We start from the raw sequence: 20294 nt of genomic DNA, 5'->3' as shown, positions 1-20294 counted from the left end.
GGAGCCTCCATGGGAAGGCAGGTGGACCAAGAGTCTGCATCTGTCATGGCCCTGACCTGTTAGCATTTCATCTATTAGATGACTCAGATATCAGAGGGTCTGGGACACAAGATAAGTAGGTTGTGACAGTCCTGAGGGGAGAGCACAGGGACAGGTGGCAAGTCTGGGAGCCAGAGTGGGGCACGGAGAAGCCAGTGGTCAGGGCTACAAGACCTGGGAGAGCAAAGCTGCTGAGCAGCACCTGGAAGGCCAGGAATAACCAGGGGCTTCCCTCCCCACAAGGAGGTTTATGAACCCAGCCCTGCGCCCCACCTGTGGAAGGCAGCCATCATCCCAGAGGGAGACTTAGGAGTTGGAGGCCATACCTGATTCAGACCTCTCTCCACCAGGTCAGCCCCCATCTGTGATTCATGCTCAGCCCAGGGGCATGAAGCCTGCTGAGACTGAGGGAGGGAAATAATGGGGCAGAGGAGCCCAGAGAGGTCACCTGACCTGGGCTGGGGCTGGGGAGGTTAGGGAAGTGTCCCTGGAGAAGTGACCGGGTGCCAAATGCCAAAAGTCCAGGAGGGTCTACCAGGCAAAAAAGATAAGGAGGGAACAGCGGGAGCCAAGGCCAGGAGGTCGAGGTGGGAGCTGGGAGAGGGGTCTGGAATGAGTGTGGCCAGAAGCGGGTGGCCTGGAGGCATGGGGGCAAGGTCTTAAGAGCAAAGTTCAATGCCTTGTGCTTTAGCCTCAGGGCGGTGAGGAACCACAGAAAGTTTCACACAGAAGAAGGGCAAGGTCCACTAAGTGTTTACTAAAGCAGGTTCCAGAGGTCACATGGAAGCTGGAACAGAAGGGAAAAAGTGGGGTGGGGAGACAAAGGGAACACACACAGGCACGATGCCTGGAGGGTACTAGGGACCAGAGCCCATTGAGATGGGAAGTCCTGACAGCCAAGGAGACAGGCAGCTCCATCTCAGTATTCTGCCAGCACAGGCCACCCGCTCACTGCAACAAAGCCTGCATTGAGAGCCTCAGCTTCTCCCTCGTGACAGGGTCTGCCGGAGGCAGGTCCTTGAGCTTCAGGATGTCTGCATTGGCCTCCCGGAACAGATCCTCCCCCACCGCAGCCTCCACGCGCTGGCGCCACGCGGCCAGCTTGGGTCGGCTTTCGAAGACTCGGCAGCCAGCGCCAACAGGCTACGGGGAGAGACAGCCAGGCGGAGGGGCTGGACACAGCCAAGCACAGGGCAGCAAGACCTGCATTAGAGACTCCCCGATTGGATCCTCCCTCCTCCCCCACGTACGTGCGTGATGGGATGGGGGGTCCCTCTCCCAGGGGACAATGGGAAGTTCCTCAACATCCCTGTGGTGAAGGGTTGTGAAGCCCTATTTTATAGATGAGGACACTGAGGCTCAGTGGGGGAAGTGACTCATCCAGGGTCCCACAGCCAGAAAGGACAACGTGGGCTGAGATGTCAGCTCCCTCCCTGGACTCCCCACTGCCCATTGGGCCACCCCACCCCATGGCACTCACATGCATCAGCTCTGTGATGGCCACCAAGTCAGCCAGGGAGATATGGGACCCAGTGAGGAAGGCCTGGTCCCGCAGGAACTTGTCCTCAAGCAGTTGCAGGCACCTGTCCAGCTCAGCCAAAGTGGCCGCCAATGTCTCAGGGGGCACTGGCTCACGCAGGAACACAGGGAACATCATCTGGTGGGCCGGCAGGCAGAGAGAGAGGTCAGGCTCTGCCCTAAGCCCATCCTGGTTCCCTCCTCACCTCTGCCCACCCCTTTCCACCCATGGCCACCAGCAGCCCTCTTCTCCGGCTCAGACAGGGACAACCTCTACCTCTCCCTGGGCCCTACCACAGGGCAGCCAGTGGGATCCTTCTGTGATCTCAATCTGCCCATACCATTTCCTGCATAAAACCTTGCATGGCTCCCCACTGCCCTCATAACAAAGGTCACAACACAGAGCCCTCCCCAGGCAGTAGCCATTCTCTCCTGACCCCCTACCCCATCTCCTCTATACCCAGGTTTCTCAAATGGGAATGTGTGGGCAAATCCCCCTGACATCTGGTTAAAGTGCATGTTCCCAATCAGTAGGTCGAGGTGGGGCCTGAGACTCTGCATTTCCAACAAACAAGCTCCCTGGTGACACCAATGCTCCCGGTTCAGGGACCACACTTTGAGTAGCAAGGGTCTGTACTCACTCCACTCAACTTCTCTCCATTCTGTCCTCAAATGCACCGGGCTCCCTCCCTACCAGTGTGAGGGTGGGAGGCTCTGCACCCAGCCCCCAGAGGCACCAGGAGGACGCAGTCAAGTTTATGGAAACCTACTTATTGCCATGAGCAGGCCCGTTTCACGATCCCTCATACACACAGGGAACTCCCTGTGTACCGGGCACCGCATAAGCACTCTGCAAATATTAGTTTGGAGTATACATTTCAAAAACATATGCACATGTGGTAAGTAAAAATAATATGTGCATGTTGTGTTGCTGTGCACTTATTTCATTATTATTAGAGTTAAACATGTTTTCATCCATTTATTGACTGTTTCTCTCTGTCCTTCAATTAAACTCCTACTGGCTTCCTTTGCCCATTTTTTTCTGGCATCTTTGTCTGACAGCCAGTTCTAAGAGCATCTCAAAGATAAAATTTCTTTCTTTTTTTTTTTTTTTGAGACAGAGTCTCACTCTGTTGCCCAGGCTAGAGTGAGTGCCGTGGCGTCAGCCTAGCTCACAGCAACCTCAAACTCCTGGGCTCAAGGGATCCTCCTGCCTCAGCCTCCCGAGTAGCTGGGACTACAGGCATGCACCACCATGCCCAGCTAATTTTTTCTATATATATATTTTTAGCTGTCCATATAATTTCTTTCTATTTTTAGTAGAGATGGGGTCTCGCTCTTGCTCAGGCTGGTCTCAAACTCCTGAGCTCAAACGATCCGCCCACCTCGGCCTCCCAGAGTGCTAGGATTACAGGCGTGAGCCACCGCGCCCGGCCAAAGATAAAATTTCTAACATATCTTTCCTAGCGTTTTGCTTGTTTTAAATTTAATCTTTTTTCTTGTATAAAATTTCACTGTATATGTAAAGTCTTTTCTCTGTTGAGTTCTTCCAGTGTTCTTGGGCCCAGAAATCAGACCAACATTTATTGAAATGTTTCCTCACTTCTCCCTAGTTTGGCTTTTTTTACTTAATTCCTCTCCATCTGCGAATTATGTGTGTAGCAAAGTGAAGATTTGGATTTTTTTTCCTCCCCCAAAAGGCAATATTCCCAGGCAGCCTGGAGTGTGCAAAAGGCATAGGATTAACTTCTAGTAAATCAGGAATCAAGGCACATTGACGGAATCACTCCCTGGCTCCGTGCCTTGGTTTCCCCTCTGAGAAACAAGTTGGTTGGATTAGGCAGTCTCTGGCATTCCAGGATTGGGTGTTCTAAGATCTCAGGTCTGAATGGAATTTTTTGTTTTTGTTTTGTTTTGTTTTGTTATTTTTGAATGGAATTTTTTTAAACATGAAGCACGATCCCTTGAGCGTACTGGGAGGTGTCCCTGCCTCCCTGTGACTCACCTTCTGCCACATGGCCCGGGAGCAGCTACTCCGCAGGGTCGTGTGCTGCCATGCCAGGTACTCATCCACGCGGGCGCGGGCCTGCAGGTCCTGGGGGTACCAGTGGTCAGGGGCTTTGTACTTGCGGCTCAGATATAGCAAGATGGCCACGCTGGGGGGACATGGCAGAGGCAAAGACATGCCCCAGTCACTCTTGAGCTATTTTGTGGGGCATTTTCACTGTCCCCATGGTGCAGAGGAGGAATGTGAGGCCCAGAGAGGTTAGGTAATGGCCCAAGGTCACATAACTCCACTGGGCCAGCCCATCATCTGAACTAAGAGCAGCAAGTAAGAAACAAAATGCCATGGATTTCAGAAGGGGCCAGGGGCTCGGGGAAGGCTTCCAGCAGGAAGGGGAACTTAGTGTGAGTCTTAAAGGATGAGGGCAATTTACATACCACTCCCCAAAATATCCAAAGCATTGACAGTGCCACAAGCATGGCCAGCTACCTCCTCAGACTCTTCTGGGGCTGGGAGAAGGCCTCCCAGGTGACATAGGGGCATTCCTTCCCACCCCATCCCACCTCCCCTCCACCTTCCCACTGCTCCAGCCCCCTCCCCCAAGAAGTCCTCCCTAACCTCTCCCCCATCACGTCTGGCCCGTGCAGCCTGACCCCCAGAGCTCATCGCGCCTCCGTTGGTGTTGGCCTGTCCAGCGACCACAGGCTCTGGAGCCAAATGACTCTGAACATGAATCCAGCTCTAACACGGAGGCACTATGTGGCACTATTCAGCCACCAACCTGGAGGCCAGTCTTGGCTCCCATCTCTCCAACTCTTCAGCAAAGCCTGCAGCTCAACTTTCAAGAACAGTCAGAACCCACCGCCCCCACGATGCACCACCACCATCTTGGTCTGGGGCCCCAGCGCCGATTGCTGGGTGACTGCAGTAGCCTTGTCATCCCTGCCAGAGGGATCCTTTAAAACATAAGTCAGAGCACAGCTCTCCTCTGCTCAAAACCCTCCGATGGTCCCATCCCCCTGCAGGAAGAGCCAAAAGCTTCCCTGTCCCCCGCACTACCCTCTGCCCTCACCTCCTACTTTTCTCACTTTTCCCAGCCACTCTGGCCCCCTGCTCTCCAGCCTGCACCCCACCCATCATCACACCTCAGGTCTTCACCCCCGCCCTTCCCTTCAGCCAGAACACTCTTCCCCACATGCCTTGTACCTCCGTCCCTGCAAGTCTCTGCTCAGATGCCACCTCGTCCAGGGCCTTCCCCCAACATCCTACTCTTACCGTGTTTATTTTCTCCACTCATCGACACCTGCAGTGTTACATGCTTACGGGGGTTACTGTCAGCTGTCCAGTCTAGGACGTGAGCTCCATGAGTGCAAGGGCTGAGACAGGTTCACTGTTCAAGCCCAGGCCTCAATGGGCTGGCCCTGGTGGATGCTCAGCAAACAGCCACTGAAGCTCGCTGGGTGTTCCCTTGACCCCCCACCGTGGGAAATAGCACTTGCCCCACAGGATTTGTGGGAGAAGTGGTAGCTCTAAGGTGCCTGGGGCAGCGGCTGCTCGATACTTAGCACTCTCCTTATCTCTAAGGGCTGGGCTGGCAGTGAGGAAGCCCAGAAGCAGGCTGGGCCCTGTGGCCTTGTGCAAGTCCCTCCCCTCCCCTGGCCTCAGTTTCCTCATCTGTACCATGCAGGGGGAGAGCAGGGATGCTGTGACACCCCCTTCCAGCCGTAGGTGCCTCTACCCAATTCAGCCTACTCTCCTCGCTGGGGCTGGCACAGGTGCTGGGCCCACAGGCTGCGGTCCAACCCATCAATAGCGGACACACAGATGGCTGACTCGCCCCACAAGGCCTGGCAGCAGCCCAAGGACCTGTTACCTCTCAGCCAAGGTGAAGTCCCCGTCCTTCAAGGCTGGCACCTTCTTCAGGGGGTTCACCTGGGCAAAGGCATCACTGTGGTGCTGACCTTTGAGGAAGAGCAGTGGGGTGAGTGTGGGGCGGAAAGAACCCTGAGCCCTCTGGGGTCTCTGCCTGACCTCACCCCCACCCCAAAACCTAGTCACTAGCTTTCTGAGGCCCCTATAAGGGAGGCATCAGGGAAGAGGAGGCCACTCTGCTAGTCACTGGATCACAGAGCCTGAGACCATCAGAGATCTGCCTTTCCTGGGTCCACCCCCGTGGAGCAGGGGGGAGGGTGATTCCCTGGAGCTGTAATCCCCAGCCAGTTCCATCCATAGGCCAGCCCCTCCAGTCTCCTCCCTGGGCTCTAGGCATGTCCCCTCTGATCCATCTTCCTATGCCAGGTGGGGAATCAGGCCCCTCTGACCAGGCTGGGTGACTTGTCCACACCCCAGAGCCCCATGCACACCTGCTCCCAGCCCTCAGGCCAACCTCACTCTTGCCAGGAACACCTGCCCCATTCAGCCACCCAGCCGCCAGCAGCTAAGCTCTTCTTCCTTTCCTGTGCCAAACTCTCAAGGGCCCTTCCCACTGGGGTTCCCAGGTCTGACTCACTTCCACATACACCCCCCTAGCCCAGGCCAGTTCTGGAGGCTACATTAGGTGCCCAGTTAAGGTGTGTGGATCGGAGGGCCTCAGTCAAGCCAGGCTCCAGCTGGATCAGAGGCCTACCTGTGGGCCTCTTTGCTTCTCTACTGAATGGACACAATCACTCCTGCCCATTCTCCCTGCAGAAGCTGCCTCTGTCCTGCAGGAGGTGGCTCAAGGTAGGGGTACCATGGGCAGCCTGTGGGAGGGCTCAGCTGAGCAGGGGCCTCCGTCTGGCCGGCCCATGGGGCTTGGGCCCTGGTGCCTGCCCTACTGTCTAGTTATAGCCCTGCCTCCTCCACTGAATTCTGCTCCAGCTGTGTTCTTGGCCAGCCAGACCAGCAAACCCTACAGCCTCAGGTGAGGGCGCTGGCCTCCCCCACAGTCCTGCCACAGGGCCCTCCAACCTCTAGGAACAGGTCCTCCAGCTGGGTGAGAAGCTCCATGGGTGAGAAGCAGGAAAAAGAAAAGGCGGAAGAATGGCAAGGAAGATATAAAAGTGGAAGGGATCTAGCCAGGGGCAGGTAGGAGTAAAGAGGAGACCACCAGAGGAGTAAAGAGGAGACCAACCCTCTCCACCAGGAAAGGAGGAGGCAGTTTAATTGTTTCTCCAGGCCCCTGGGTTGACATATTCCGGCCCACACTCTACTTCCCTACACTCCCCCTGCACCTGCTCTGCCTCCTCTTAACCTGTATTTGGAAGAATGTTTTGTATTCACTGGGCAATAACTGATGCAACGGTTTCCACACTGGAGAGCCCGACTCTTCCCGTCGGCCTGCACGCTGGCCCGACCGCGAAGCTGCGCGGACAGGCGGGGGTCGGCCTGTACCCGGGGCCCCAGGTCCCCCCGCCGGCTCTCCGGCTCTCCGGGCCACCTTTGAGCAGATCCACGGCGCGCAGCTCGAAGGGGATGCCGTTCTTCTTGGCGAAGATGTAGACGGCGCGGCAGGGCTGCGACAGCAGGTCCAGGTAAAGCTCCAGGCCCATGGCGGGGCGGCCAGGCGCGGGAGCGCAGGCAGATCTGGGGGGCGGGCGCGGTGGACAAGCCCAGGGGACAGCTCCGAGAAAGAGCCGCGGCAGGAACCGGCGAGGCACAGACCCCCCTAGCTCACGGCCCGTGACGCCCGGAGCCGGCCACGCCCCCCCCCGCCCATTGGTTGGCTCCGGAGAACTTTAGGCCAATCAGAGGCTCCCCCGCTGTCCCGCCTTCCCCCTCCCGGACCCCGTCCAGGCTGAGGGGCTCTGCCCTTGCCGGGATGGCACAGGCGAACCTCAACTCTGACCCGGGCGTTGCTGACGGGTCACGCCCCTTCCCTTGACCCCAGTGTCCACCCTCCCATGGGGCAGGCAGAACGGCAACGGGACACCAAGGGCGCTTCCAGCACAGGCTCTCAGTGAATTTAGGGGCGAAAGGCCTGGGCTCCTCGTGGTCGACCCAAGCCCCCTGGCTTCGGAGTCTCCTTGAAACACAAAGGGCGGAGGGGAAAGGAGGTGCAGCCGCCTCCTCACCCCGTGCCTGGGCTCAGCTCCCAGAACGGGAGCTGGGGAGGCAGAGTACCTGGCCCTGCGCTGGATGTGGAGACCAGACCCACATCCTGGGAGAGAATGAGCTGCCCCTCCCCAGGCCCCCGGGGGGGTCGAATTCATTACACTGCAGCTAATCCCTCTCTCCCAAGGCTGAGGCCCTGTGAGGCCTATTCAGAAGTTTCCTGGGGTGCCCGGGATTACGCAGAACTTCCCCACCCACTTTGCTGGGCCAAATCCCTCCAACTGCAACCTGGGGGCTCCTGAGGACTGTGGCTAATGACACCCCCGTTTCCCAGAAGGCCTTCCTGAGGTGAGAAGACCCTGTCCCCAAATCCAAGATTCAGAGAAAGCTCATTGGCAAGAGGATTGGTTATTGGAGAATAACCGATGCTTGAGACTAGCTTTGCCTTCCTGGTCCCCATGGTCCCATTTAAGGAAGACCTATCCCCCAAGGAGTGTGCCTTCCTCCTTGCCTTCCTGGCCTGGTGCTGCAGCCCTCTCCAGACTGAGAGTGGCCACGTCCCCCATCCCCCTCGGTGGCCTGCCCTTCTCCACAAGTCATCTTTGGCCCAGATTACTGCAATATCCAATCTCTCTGCTTCCTCCCTGGCTGCCTTCCAGTCCCACCCCCACCAGCAGCCAGACTGTTATCAGCTATCAGAGCACTCTGTTCCTGCTTATGGTTACAGCCAAGGATCTAGGCACAGCATTTAAGCCCCTGCAGGACTGGGTCCCGAGCAGGAGAGCTGCTGTCTAGATCTTCTCCTCCTGACCAATTCCTCAGGAGAGATGCAGGATTTGGGATTAACAGTAAGGACCATGTCCTGGGAGGCTAACTCCGCCAATTTATGGGTTAACCAGGCCCACAGCCCACATGTGTGAGATGCCTGCTGCCCCCTGTGCTGGCACTTTCTTCAAGAATTAGAAGGCTATAGGGCATTTGTTAATCCCACTCTTGGCAACCATCAGGGGGAAGCTGACCCAAAAGGCCTGGGAAGGGGCTTGTCTTTTGGACAGAGATGAAAACCAGGGCCAGGACAGAGAAAGGTCAAATAAATCATACATCAGAGTTAGAAGCAGAGGCTCAGGCTGAGCCCAGGTTTATTATCCAAACTTAAAATGAAATTCAGCAATTAAAGGACATAAGGTCTGGGTGTGCATCATTATCGTGGCTGTCAGGCAGTTGTGGAAGAGGGTGGGGGTGGACCCCCGGCCTGGGGAGCCCCGTGGGACTCAGGCAAGTCTCAGACAAGCCACTCCTGCTCGCTGAGCCTGCCTCCCATGGGGCACTGGAAATGAAGGTGCTTTGTGAACTGCCGTGGGCAGTGCAAGGGGAGGCTTCCCAGATCACCGGATCATGGCCAGCACCCCAGGCATCAGCTTCTGCTTGATAATGGGGTCTGCAGGGGGAGAGTCTCTGGCCTTCAGAATGACCTCATGGGCCTCCCGGAAGAGCTCCTCCCCCACCGCCGCCACCACGCGCTGCTGCCATGCAGCCAGCTTGGGTCGGCCTTCGAAGATTTGGCAGCCAGCGCCCACAGGCTGTAGGGCAAAGGGACAGAATGGGGATGAACGGGTAAGGCCAAGGACGGGCCGCAGAGGCCCAGTGTGCAGAGCACAGAGCTCCAGAAGGGGTTTCCACATGTAAGCACAGGCCCACCGCTGGGGAGAGAGGGGGCACCGCATAAGCAGCACTTCAGCAACTAGCCAGGGCCCCCGCCTGGTGGCCCCCGTCCCGCAGCACTCACATGCATCAGCTCCGTGACGGCTACCAGGTCTGCCAGAGAGATGTGGGGCCCGGCGAGGAAGGCCTTGTTCTGGAGGAACTGGTCCTCGAGCAACTGCAGGGTCTCATCCAACTCTGCCAGAGTGGCTGCCAGCATCTGGGGAGATACCGGCTCACCCAGGAAAACAGGGAGCATCACCTGGGGTTGGGTAGGAAAAGAGGGGGATTTGGGGTTTGCCTAGCCTTGCAGGCAGGAAAACAACCCCCCCCAAATAAAACCCACAAAACTTGGATTTGCCTCCTGGTCCCATGCACCTTTCTTCTCCAGCCTGGTTAGGGACTCTTTTCCCCAGAAATATTTCTGTTTCTATGATTTCTTACTGCCTGCGCCTAAGGGGCATCAGAAAGAATGATTCCAACTGAACAACAGGTTTAATACTTTTGGTGGGAGGGAGCTAGCTTAGGAACTATCTATTTTACAGCCCCTTCCCCTTCTGAATATAAAACCAGTACCTCTCACAGTATAAGTAATTAGGAGGATGGGCTTTTAAGATCTCCGCTCTGTCACTTGCAAACTGTGTGATCCTGAGCAAGATGCTCAAACCCTCTGAGCCTCAAGCTCCTCATCCATAAGGTAGGAACAACAGAGTGTATGGCTCATTTCATAAATGGCTAGTGAGGCCCAGAGAGGGGCAGTCAGTTGCCCAAGATGGCACAGCCAAGAAAAGACTAAGCCAAGCACAGAACCGATGTCTTCTAACCCAGTGATCTTCCAGACTAAGGAGGAGAGTTAGGAGAGAGTGGGTGGTGTCCAGGATTCCCGAGGAGGGCGTTGAGGGGGAAGCCGTCAGCAACTCTCTCAGGCTTGGCAGAACCATCAGGGACACACAGTGCATGCCGAATGAGGGAGGGGCTATTTCTTAGCCAGGTGTTTCCTTTGGTCAAGCTGCTCTGGGGAGCTTGGGGTTCAGGAAACAGTTAACAGGGCTAGGATTGTACACAAGCCCTGGCTTTGGGCATCGGCTTCCTCCCCATGCAAGGTAGATCAGAGATAGCCCACTGGTGGTCTGGAAGCCAGTGCACATTTCTTTGGCTGCAGTTTTAAAAAAATATGCATCAGTTGTTGATATTTAAAAATTGAGACATTTCATAGAAAAGTCCAGACTTCCAGCTTCTTTTTAACTTAAAAATTCCTACCTGGTATCCCTGCTCAGCCTCCAAGGCTGCCACTCGGGAGAAGCTTCTCCTTCGGGAGGGTTGCAATGGGCTCTTAGTCCACACACCCCCACCCAGATGACCTCCCTCACTTACTAACCTGTCTCTCCCCTGCAAGCCTGCATTTCCCCTTCGCTCTGATTCAGTGGTTCCAAAGTTCTTATGGTTTTAAAAAAAGTCTTTGTTCTTCTTTACATTTCAATTGCAATAAGTTAATAAAACAATCTGATTTATTCATATAATGAAATACTATAGAGCAGTTAAAAATGAGAAAATTACCCAGATCTAACCATAGCACTATGAAAAAGAATCAAAGACACATAATGCTGAGTGAAAAACACAAGTTGCAAAATGGTGTGAGAGCATTGGTATAAAATGTTAAACACTCAAAGCAAAACTTCATTTCGCTGATGGCTGGCTACACATCAATGTGATAATGTATTAAATTGTAAACAGAAAGGATGGTCTCTCAGGAAGGACTGAGGACAGTTCACTAGTGTTTCTTTTTTTATATAAAAAATGATATGAGGGGCTGGGCGCGGTGGCTCACACCTGTAATCCTAGCACTCTGGGAGGCCGAGGCAGGTGGATCGCTCGAGGTCAGGAGTTCGAGACCAGCCTGAGCAAGAGTGAGACCCCGTCTCTACTAAAAATAGAAAGAAATTATGTGGACAACTAAAATATATATATACAAAAAATTAGCCGGGCATGGTGGCACATGCCTGTAGTCCCAGCTACTTGGGAGGCTGAGGCAGTAGGATCGCTTAAGCCCAGGAGTTTGAGGTTGCTGTGAGCTAGACTGACGCCACGGCACTCACTCTAGCCCGGGCAACAGAGTGAGACTCTGTCTCAAAAAAAAAAAAAAAAAAAAAAAAAAAAAAAATGATATGAGACAGAAAAAAAAAAACCCATGACATAGAATTAGCCATACATTTTACAAAATGAGTTCCACTTCTGATCAAGACATCGACAGTCACAAAAGGCCATTGCTCATGCTGTAACAATGACACTGGAAAGAAAGCCATCTTATTTTTTTCTAAAGCCATCAAAGGGTTATGGAACTTTTAAAGGAAAAGAAAAGAGAAAAGAAAAGAAAAAAAGTATAAACCTGTGCTGTTCAATATAGCAGCCACCAGCCACAAGGAGCTACTGAGCTCTTGAAATGTGCTGGGATTACCTCTGGGAGGCCGAGGTGGGAGGATCGCTTGAGCTCAGGAGTTGGAGACCAGCCTGAGCAAGAGCAAGACCCCATCTCTACTAAAAATAGAAAACTTAGCTAGGCATGGTGGTGCGCACCTGTAGTCTCAGCTACATGGGAGGCTGAGGCAGGAGGATCACCTGAGTCCAGGAGTTTGAGGTTGCTGTGAGCTAGGCTGACACCAGTGCACCCCAGCCTGGGAGACAGAGTGAGACTCTGTCTCAAAAAAAAAAAAAAAAAAAAAATATGTGGTTGGTTCTAGCTGGGATGTGCTGTACACATAAAATACATATCAGATTTTGAGGACTTAGTACAAAAAAGAATGTAAAATGGCTCATTAATGATGTTTCTACTGATTACAAGTCAAAATATTTTTGAAAATTTTTAGCTGTAAAAGCCACATAACAAAATTTACCATTCTAACTGTTTTAAGGGTACAGTTCAGAAGTGTACGTTGTATACTTAAAAGTACAGTTTAATATACATAGTTTCTGTACATTTACGTTGTTGTGCAATCGTCACTACATCCAACACTAAACTGAAACTCTGTACCCATTAAACTGTAATCCCACATTGCCCCCTCCTCCCAGCCCCTAGCAATCACCCTTCTACTTTCTATCTCTATGAATTTGACTACTCTAGGTACCTCCAATAAGTGGAACCATACAGCATTTGGCCTTTTTGTGTGACTGGCTTATTTCACTTAGCATAATATCTTCAAGGTTCATCTATATTGTAGCATGTGTCAGAATTTTCTTTCCTTTTCAAGGCTCAATAATATTCCTTTGTATGTATACCCCACACTTTGTTCATCCGTTCATCTGTTGATGGACACTTGGTTATCATGAATAATACTGCTATGAACATGTGTATACACATATCTCTTTAGGACCCCACTTTCAATTATTTTAGGTATATACCCAGAAGTGGAATTGCTGGATCACTTAGTAATTCTATTTTTAATTTTTTTTTTGAGGATCTGCCATACTGTTTACCATAGCAGCAGCATCATTTTACATTGGTACCAACAGTGCATGAGGGTTCCAATTTCTCCACAGTCTTACCCATACTTGTCATTTGGGGGTTTTTTTTTTTTTTTTTGAGACAGAGTCTCACTCTGTTGCCCAGGCTAGAGTGCCACGGCATCAGCCTAGCTCACAGCAACCTCAAACTCCTGGGCTCAAGTGATCCTGCTGCCTCAGCCTCCCGAGTAGCTGGGACTACAGGCATGTGCCACCATGCCCGGCTAATTTTTCTATATATATTTTTAGCTGTCCATATAATTTCTTTCTATTTTTATTAGAGACAGGGTCTCGCTCTTGCTCAGGCTGGTCTCCAACTCCTGAGCTCAAACAATCTGCCCGCCTCGGCCTCCCAAGTGCTAGGATTACAGGCGTGAGCCACTGCGCCCAGCCTGGTTTTTGTTTTTGATGATAGCCATCCTAATGGGCATGAAATGGCATCTCATAGTTTTTATTTGCATTTCCCTAATGATTAGTGATGCTGAGCATCTTTTCGTGTGCTTGTTGGCCAAAATGATAATATTCTGAATATATTGGGTTAAGCAAAATGTATTAATTTCTGTTTACTTTTTAAATGTGGCTACTAGAAAATTCAAAATTACATATGTGACTCACTTTGTATTTCTATTGGACAGCACTTAACTAAATGAATTAAATTCCTGAGAGGCATGAGCCCTTCCTAGGTAAGTTATTTTTATTCCAATTTCATTTCCTTGGGCACAGCAGGCAGAGAGAAGGCTTGCCACAGGCATAGGGCTTTTCTGACTAAGCAGCAATTTGAGAACTGGTGGGTAGGGCTTAAAAAGTAGAGAAATCTCACAGTCATGGTGACAGTTGGTCTTTAGATTCCAAAGTTCTATTGGAGTGAGCTGGCAACCTTATCTCACTTTCAAAATATTTGAAACCAGAGATAACTGAAACTAACTAAAGCTGCAACCCAGCTCACACCCTGATTAGCTAGAAGAGATTAGCCTCACATCCTGGCAGCCCGACAAAGAAAAGTACAAGCCCTTTCTGGGGCATTTATTATATAACTCAATCTCTACTCTTCTTTTACACATAATGTCTAGCACACAATAAGAAATTATGAGACGTGCAAAGAGGTAGGAAAATGTGACCAACAATCAAGGGGAGAAAAGACAAGCAATCGAAACAGACCCAGAGAGGACCCAGGGCTTGAAATTAGCTGACAAAGACTTTAGGAAACAGTGATAAATATGTTAAAGAATTTAGAAGAAAAGATAGATGAAATGGATGAACAGATAGTGAATTTCAGCAGAGAAATGAAAACTAAAAAAAAAAAATGGAATTTCTAGAACTGAAAAATACATATCTCAAACAAAGACTGTATTAGATGGGCTTAACAGTAACCTGGCACAACAGAAGAAAGAATCAAAGATAGGTCGGTAGAAACCATCCAAACTGAAAAGAAGAATTCGATGGTGCCTGAGTACCTTTGGGGTGATGTCATCAATGCCACCCCTTCATCGCCCCAGCCTCACCTTATGCCACAGGGCCCGGAGGCAGTTTCTCCGCAGGGTCGTGTGCTGCCATGCCAGGTACTCATCCACACGGGCTCGGGCCTGCAGGTCCTGGGGGTACCAGTGGTCAGGGACCTCATACTTTCGAGTCAGGTAGAGAAGGATGGCCACACTGTGGGGGTGCGTGCGTGATGGGTGAGGGAAGGGCATTGTGCTAGGAACTTTATACGCAGTAGCTTCTTTAATCGTCCTGACAATCTAAGGTATTAGCCTCATTTTCCAGACAAGGAAACCAGGCTTAGAATGGGGAAGGAACTTGCCCCAAGGCACTCAGCCCTTAGTGGCACTGCTGAGAGTCTTTCTGAGGCTAATATTATACCCAAACTTGTCCTACCACCAGGCAAAGTCCCACAGTAGAGTGTCCCACCAACTGTTCAGAGACAGTTTCTGATCAGAGGAGAGCTTCCTGGAGGAGGTGGCATCAAAGCTGAGCCTTAAGGAAGCTCAATTCTTTCCAGTTTGCATCCACTCTCATCCTCTGGCATTCAGACCAGCCTCCCATGGCCTGACTGTTCAAAAGGCTTTCTTGTTGTCCCTTTGTTCTTTATGTCATTCTTTCTGCCAAGAAGTAGCTCCTATCTAAAACAAGGTAGTTTGGCTTCTAAAATATCACTTGGGAAACACCAGGGAGCTACAGGGTCCTGGAATCACAGAACAAACAGGGCCCCCTGGCGTTCTCCCCTGGCCCTGGGTTATGAAGGCTGCCATGGTGTTGGATGGGGGTAGACCTGGATGGACACTGAGGATGTATCAATTTGGGGCCACAGAAAAGCTTTCAGGAATTTGGTGTATCCCAGGGGTTGGGCACCCCAGCCAAAAGAGCAGAAATCCTCTGTATCTGCCACTGGCCCGTGTCCCCGCTGAAGAATCCTGCACCCATGCCCCAGCTTAATGATGCGGTTGTCTGTGCAGGGTGCCCCAGGGCTCCTTTTGCTCCCAGCTGATTGTTCAAGCTACCTTGGGGAGGGCTGCAGGTCCCTGTGAGCCACAGACCTCCCAAGGGTGAGAGCAGTGACAGAGAAATGCAGAGCCTGCACACTGCCCCTGACTGGTACCCAGGGGCTTCAACACTGAGCAGACACAAGGACTCAGGACACCCGGGGGCACCAGAAAGGAAGAATGTCGCTGGCACGATGTCAGAGGAACTCAATCAGAGGGGCATCTATCCCAAGATTTCAGAGATGAGCTCTGAAACACAAATGCCAGGTTCTCCTTTTTATGGGATGGGTGACTCAGGTGACAAAAGGGGTCCGCCCTGCGCCCCTGCCCCAGGGATACTGTCACCAGCAACCTAAGTACTGGTGGAGAAGTAAAGCAGATGCTTACTGTCCCAGGCCTCTGGGAACCGGAATAGCAGGCCAGCAGGGGCCTGGATTCCAGTCTCAGGTCTCTGTGGGATGTCAGGCAAAGGGGCCCATTGCCTCTGACTTTAGTTTCCTCGTCTATAAAATGGAGGGTTAGGACAGGATGGTTCCAGCGGGGCCTAGCAGCAGCCCCAGGGTCCCGGTTACCTTTCAGTCAAGATGAAGTCGCCGTCCTTCAAGGCTGGCACTTTCTTCAGGGGATTCACCTGGGCAAAGGCATCGCTGAGGTGCTGGCCTGCAGAGAGCCCAGCATGGTGGGTGGTGGGAGGAAGACACCGAGCCCTCCATGGCCTGTGCCCACTCCCTGCGATGCCCAGGCCCCAATTTCATGGCTCTTCACCCTTCCGGGCTGTCCTCCTGGATGGCAAAGGCTGGTGGGGACCCCTGTGGGAAGAGGGGGAGGCTACTCTGCCAGATGCTGCAAAATAGACCTCAACACCCCTCGCCAAGCCCCTGTGGGCACAGCCCAGGCCTCTGCACCAGAGCTCACCCCACGGGGCATGGTGCCTGGGAATTCACATACACCCCACCTGCCTCCTCTTCCCACCATGGCCAGCCTCTTGAACTGACATTTGGAGTTTCCCAAGCTGCAGGGGCAGGTCACCTGAGTTAGCTGACTTGCTACAGCATCCTTCCCGCATGGACTCTCAGGCTGGGTCACCAAACACAGAGAAGTGGCCTTTTCCTGGAATCTATTTACTTGTAACCAACTTCTACTGGCCCCTGTGTCCCCTTGCTCACCCTGCCCTGGGCACTGGGGACACAGAGCTGGCCCTGCCTGTAGGCTCTGATGAAGCTAGGACAGTCACATTTCTTGCCCCACTCTCAGTCCCTGAAAGGTGCAGCCCAGGGACCCCGGCTTCTACTTGAGCTGGTCTGAGTGGTTTTCTGCTGCAGATGCAGCCAGAGAGAAGCTTCTCAGGGTACTTAAGTCTCATCACTGCCCTGCTCTATAGCTCTCAGTGGCTCCCTATTACCCCTGCATCAGCTCTTCAAAGCCATACACAGTCACCTTAACCCTCCAGCCTCGCCCACACCTGCGACTCTCTCTTTATCCTCCCTTCAGACGGTTCCCTCACCAGGAGCACCTGCCCTTCTCCCCTAGTAAAACACATCTCTGTCTGCACCACTGTATTTGACAGCCAACTTGGACGTCCCCTTGTCCCCCACGTCCCTTCCCCTGCCCCACATTCTGCAGAAGTAGTCCCCTGTGCGGGACAAGCGGGCAGTTCCCAGAAGAGGCCAGGAGGAGATGAAGTTTCAGGCAGAGGGACAGGCCAGTGCAAAGACACAAAGGCAGGTGAGGGCCAGCTCGGGTGCGGAGGAGTGTTGGGTGGAAAGCTTAGCCTACGAGGGTGCCACCCAGCAATACCCAGGTCCTGCGTCCTACCCCCTCCTGCCAGCTGTGTCCTTGAGGGCCCTGGAGGCCTGTCAGACAAACAAACACCCCTACTCAATGTGCAGGGCTCACCACGCCCTGTCCCCCTCCTGCTCCCAGCTCCCCCTGGGGCAGCCTCCATCCCCAGCAGTGACAGGAGAGGAGGAAGACAGAGTGAGTAGAGGCAAAGCAGGAGGAGCAGCAGAAGGAAGGGGCTCCCCAGCGCAGACCGGGCCAGTACAGAGTGCAGGGCTGAAAGTCCGGTCCTGGAGCAAAGCCTCATCTGCCTGCTGCCGCGGAATCTCAGCAGTGGGGCCAACTGTCCCGACAGCGTCCCAGCCTCTACACTCTGCCCCCATCGCTATTCCGGAGGTCCCCAAGCCCTAGGCCGAGGTCTCTCCTCTCTTCATGCCCCCGCCCCTTTACTGGGCCTCAACTGAGCCCCACAGTCTATTCCGTGGGACCGAGCAGAGTTTGGGGGGATTCCCGAATCTTGGATCTCCCTGGTGGCTCATCTTTCTGGGCCCGGTCTCCAAACCAGACTGGCAATGGCCCCAGGAAGTGGGTGGCGCGGGGAGGGGTTCCCTAAGGCTGTGGTCCCCAACTCCCAGGCCACAGCCTGTTACTGGTTACCGGCCCTTGGCCTGTTAGGAAAACAGGGCCGAGCGTCGCCGCCTGAGTACCGCCTCCCCACCCCACCCCTGGCCCCCGCTCCTCCCTCCCCCCCCCCGCCCCGTCCCCTCCCCTGTCCCCTCCCCCGTCCCCACTCCTCCCCCCCCGCTCCTCCCTCCGCCCCGCCCCGTCCCTTCCCCAGTCCCCACTCCTCCCCACCCCACCCCTCGCCCCCGCTCCTCCCCACCGCCCCTTCCCCCGCCCCCACTCCTCCCCCTCCTCCCCCCCGCCCCCACTCCTCCCTCCCCACTCCTCCCCCCGCTCCTCCCCGCCGCCCCTTCCCCCGCCCCCACTCTTCCCCCCTCCTCCCCCCCGCCCCTTCCCCGTCCCCACTCCTCCCCCCTCCTCCCCCCTCCTCCCCTCTCCCCCGCTCCTTCCCCCCGCCCCCAGTCCTCCCCCTCGCTCCTCCCCCGCCCCGCCCCGCCCCGCCCCTCCCTCTCCTTCCCCCGCCCCCGCTCCTTCCCCCAACCCAAATCCGTGGAAAAGTGGAAAAATTGTCTTCCATGAAACCTGTCCCTGGTGCCAGAAAGGCTGCAGCCTGCTGCCTAAGGGATGTTTGCCTCCGGGTCCCTCCCCGACCTCTCAGTTCCCCAAACCCAAGGCCGGGCCACCTTTGAGCAGCTCCACGGCGCGCAGCTCGAAGGGGATGCCGTTCTTCTTGGCGAAGATGTAGACGGCGCGGCAGGGCTGCGACAGCAGGTCCAGGTAGAGCTCCAGGACCATGGCGGGGACGGGCTGACAGGACTCGCGACGGGGAGGGGACAACAAACTCCTGCGCGGTGACTCGGGTCTCAGACCAGGCCCCCCGCGGCCACGCCCCCCGGCCGCTGCGTCCCATTGGGTGGCTTCAGCGCCTGGGACTTAGGCCAATTGCAGGAGCCCTGGGGCACGTCTGAGGGGCTGGGCCCACCAGCTCCAGAGCGATCCGAGGCGGTGGCCAAGGGACAAGTCGCCCCTGGGAGGTTGAGCAGAGGGGCCCCAGTCCGCGTCTTTTCGTGACTGGCTCATTTCACTTAGTAAAATGTCTTCAAGTTGCATCCACGCTGCAGCGTTTGTCAGAATTTCTTATCGTTCCCGTTTTACAGATAGGGAAACTGAGGCACTGAATGATTCTAGACCCAGAAAAATCTGGCTCCAGAGTCCGTCCTCTTGGCCCAACACTCCAGAGATGTGGGTGCCAGCAAGTGGCAAAGCCTCAAGTTATGTTCAGCCTTTTGTGGTCACTCTCATCACTCCAATTGCACACCCTGGAACGTGACAGCCTTGGTCTTGCTGCTCCTGCCAGGGCAGTGCCCTCAGTCCCATTCCCTGGGTCTGTTTCTTCCCTTCTCCAGGCCTCCGTTTTTCTATCTTTAGAATGACAGGGAAGCGCGAGCCCTCCAGGGCCCTTGCGAGTCCCCGCCCCTGGACTCACCTGTTAAGCCTTAAGCCCAGGCCTGCCCCTTGCCGACCAGAGACCCCCAAGTCCCTCCGCCGGTTAAATGGTATCAGGGTCATGTGTCATTTTCTAAAACAAGTCCAACTAAAACTGTGTCAGCAGGAGTGTAATGTTTTCTACAGTAAGGAATATTTCTACAAAGAAAGCGAAGATTAGAAATAATGATTTTTTTCCCTTTTCTTTTCTTTTTTTTAGGGACAGAGTGTCTCGCTGTGTTACCCAGGATGGGGTGCAGTGGCTAATCACAGGCACAATCATCCCACACCACACCCTTGAACTCCTAGGGGCTCAAGTGATCCTCCTGTCTCAGCCTCTGGAGTAGCTGGGACTACACGTGTGCCACTGTGCCCAGCTCACAATGATGTTTATCTGAAAAAAAAGTTTAAGATGAGAAATCCAGATCTCCACATTAAAAGTTTTAACAAATGAGCTAAACAGAGGATGTCAGAGGATACAACAGTTTCCTTATCCGCACCTCTGGGTGACTCCACCCTTCCATGGCTTGGCCTGTCTTGCAGGTTCGAAACTTAATTTGGTCCACATTTCAGAATTGATCTTTAATTTCTTTCAACAGCACTTTGTATTAATAGTTTTCAGTGTTCAAATGTTGCACTTCTTTGGCTAAATTTATTGTAAGTATTTTATTCTTTCTGATGCTATTGTAAATGGAAGTGTTGTCTGCATTTTTTGATTGTTCATTGCAAATGTATGCTATTGATTTTTGTGTATTGATCTTGTATCCTGTAACCTTGCTGAACATCTTTATTAGCTCTAATAGTTTTTTAGTGACTTCATTAGGGTTTCTGATATACAATATGTCATCTGTGAATAGAGATAGTTTTACTTTTTATCCTTCCAATCTGGGTGTCTTTTATTCCTTTTTCTTGCCTAATTTCCCTAGCTAGAACCTTCAGTACAACGTTAAATAGAAGTAGTGAGAGTGATCATTTTTGACTTGTTCCTGATCTTAGCGGGGGAAGTATTGAGTCTTTCACCTATAAGTATAATGTTAGTTGCAGGTTTTTCATAGATGCCCTTTATCTGGTTGAGGAAGTTCTCATCTTCATCTGTTTAGTGATTTCATCATGTAAGTACATTAGATTTTATC

General features: G+C 53.2%; 2 protein-coding genes across 11 annotated transcripts; both read right to left on the bottom strand.

The window, feature by feature from the left end:
* Positions 1-776: 776 nt before the first annotated feature.
* On the bottom strand, positions 777-7201 carry LOC138401930 (glutathione S-transferase theta-3-like). Of its 5 annotated transcripts, none has more exons than XM_069497607.1 (5): positions 6981-7201; positions 5436-5523; positions 3563-3713; positions 1520-1696; positions 777-1182 (listed from the first exon to the last, which is right to left on the bottom strand). In XM_069497607.1, the coding sequence occupies exons 1-5, from the start codon at positions 7090-7092 to the stop codon at positions 988-990; spliced, it is 723 nt and encodes a 240-aa protein (XP_069353708.1). In that variant the 5' UTR covers positions 7093-7201; the 3' UTR covers positions 777-987. The 5 variants fall into 5 exon arrangements, with proteins under 5 accessions (XP_069353708.1, XP_069353711.1, XP_069353712.1 ...); XM_069497609.1 differs by having other exon boundaries at positions 1006-1211; XM_069497610.1 differs by lacking the exons at positions 3563-3713; positions 5436-5523 and adding an exon at positions 6230-6231.
* A 1497-nt stretch (positions 7202-8698) lies between these two features.
* On the bottom strand, positions 8699-18546 carry LOC138401889 (glutathione S-transferase theta-1). Of its 6 annotated transcripts, none has more exons than XM_069497536.1 (5): positions 18360-18546; positions 15846-15933; positions 14296-14385; positions 9381-9557; positions 8699-9174 (listed from the first exon to the last, which is right to left on the bottom strand). In XM_069497536.1, the coding sequence occupies exons 4-5, from the start codon at positions 9552-9554 to the stop codon at positions 8980-8982; spliced, it is 369 nt and encodes a 122-aa protein (XP_069353637.1). In that variant the 5' UTR covers positions 9555-9557; positions 14296-14385; positions 15846-15933; positions 18360-18546; the 3' UTR covers positions 8699-8979. The 6 variants fall into 6 exon arrangements, with proteins under 6 accessions (XP_069353637.1, XP_069353634.1, XP_069353638.1 ...); XM_069497533.1 differs by having other exon boundaries at positions 14296-14446; positions 18360-18528; XM_069497537.1 differs by lacking the exon at positions 15846-15933 and having other exon boundaries at positions 14296-14446.
* Between the last annotated feature and the right edge of the window lie 1748 nt (positions 18547-20294).

The sequence above is a fragment of the Eulemur rufifrons genome, chromosome 21 (genome assembly GCF_041146395.1).
Source record: "Eulemur rufifrons isolate Redbay chromosome 21, OSU_ERuf_1, whole genome shotgun sequence".
NCBI classification, from domain to species: Eukaryota; Metazoa; Chordata; class Mammalia; order Primates; family Lemuridae; genus Eulemur; species Eulemur rufifrons.
This window is presented reverse-complemented; position numbering and strand designations above follow the sequence as displayed.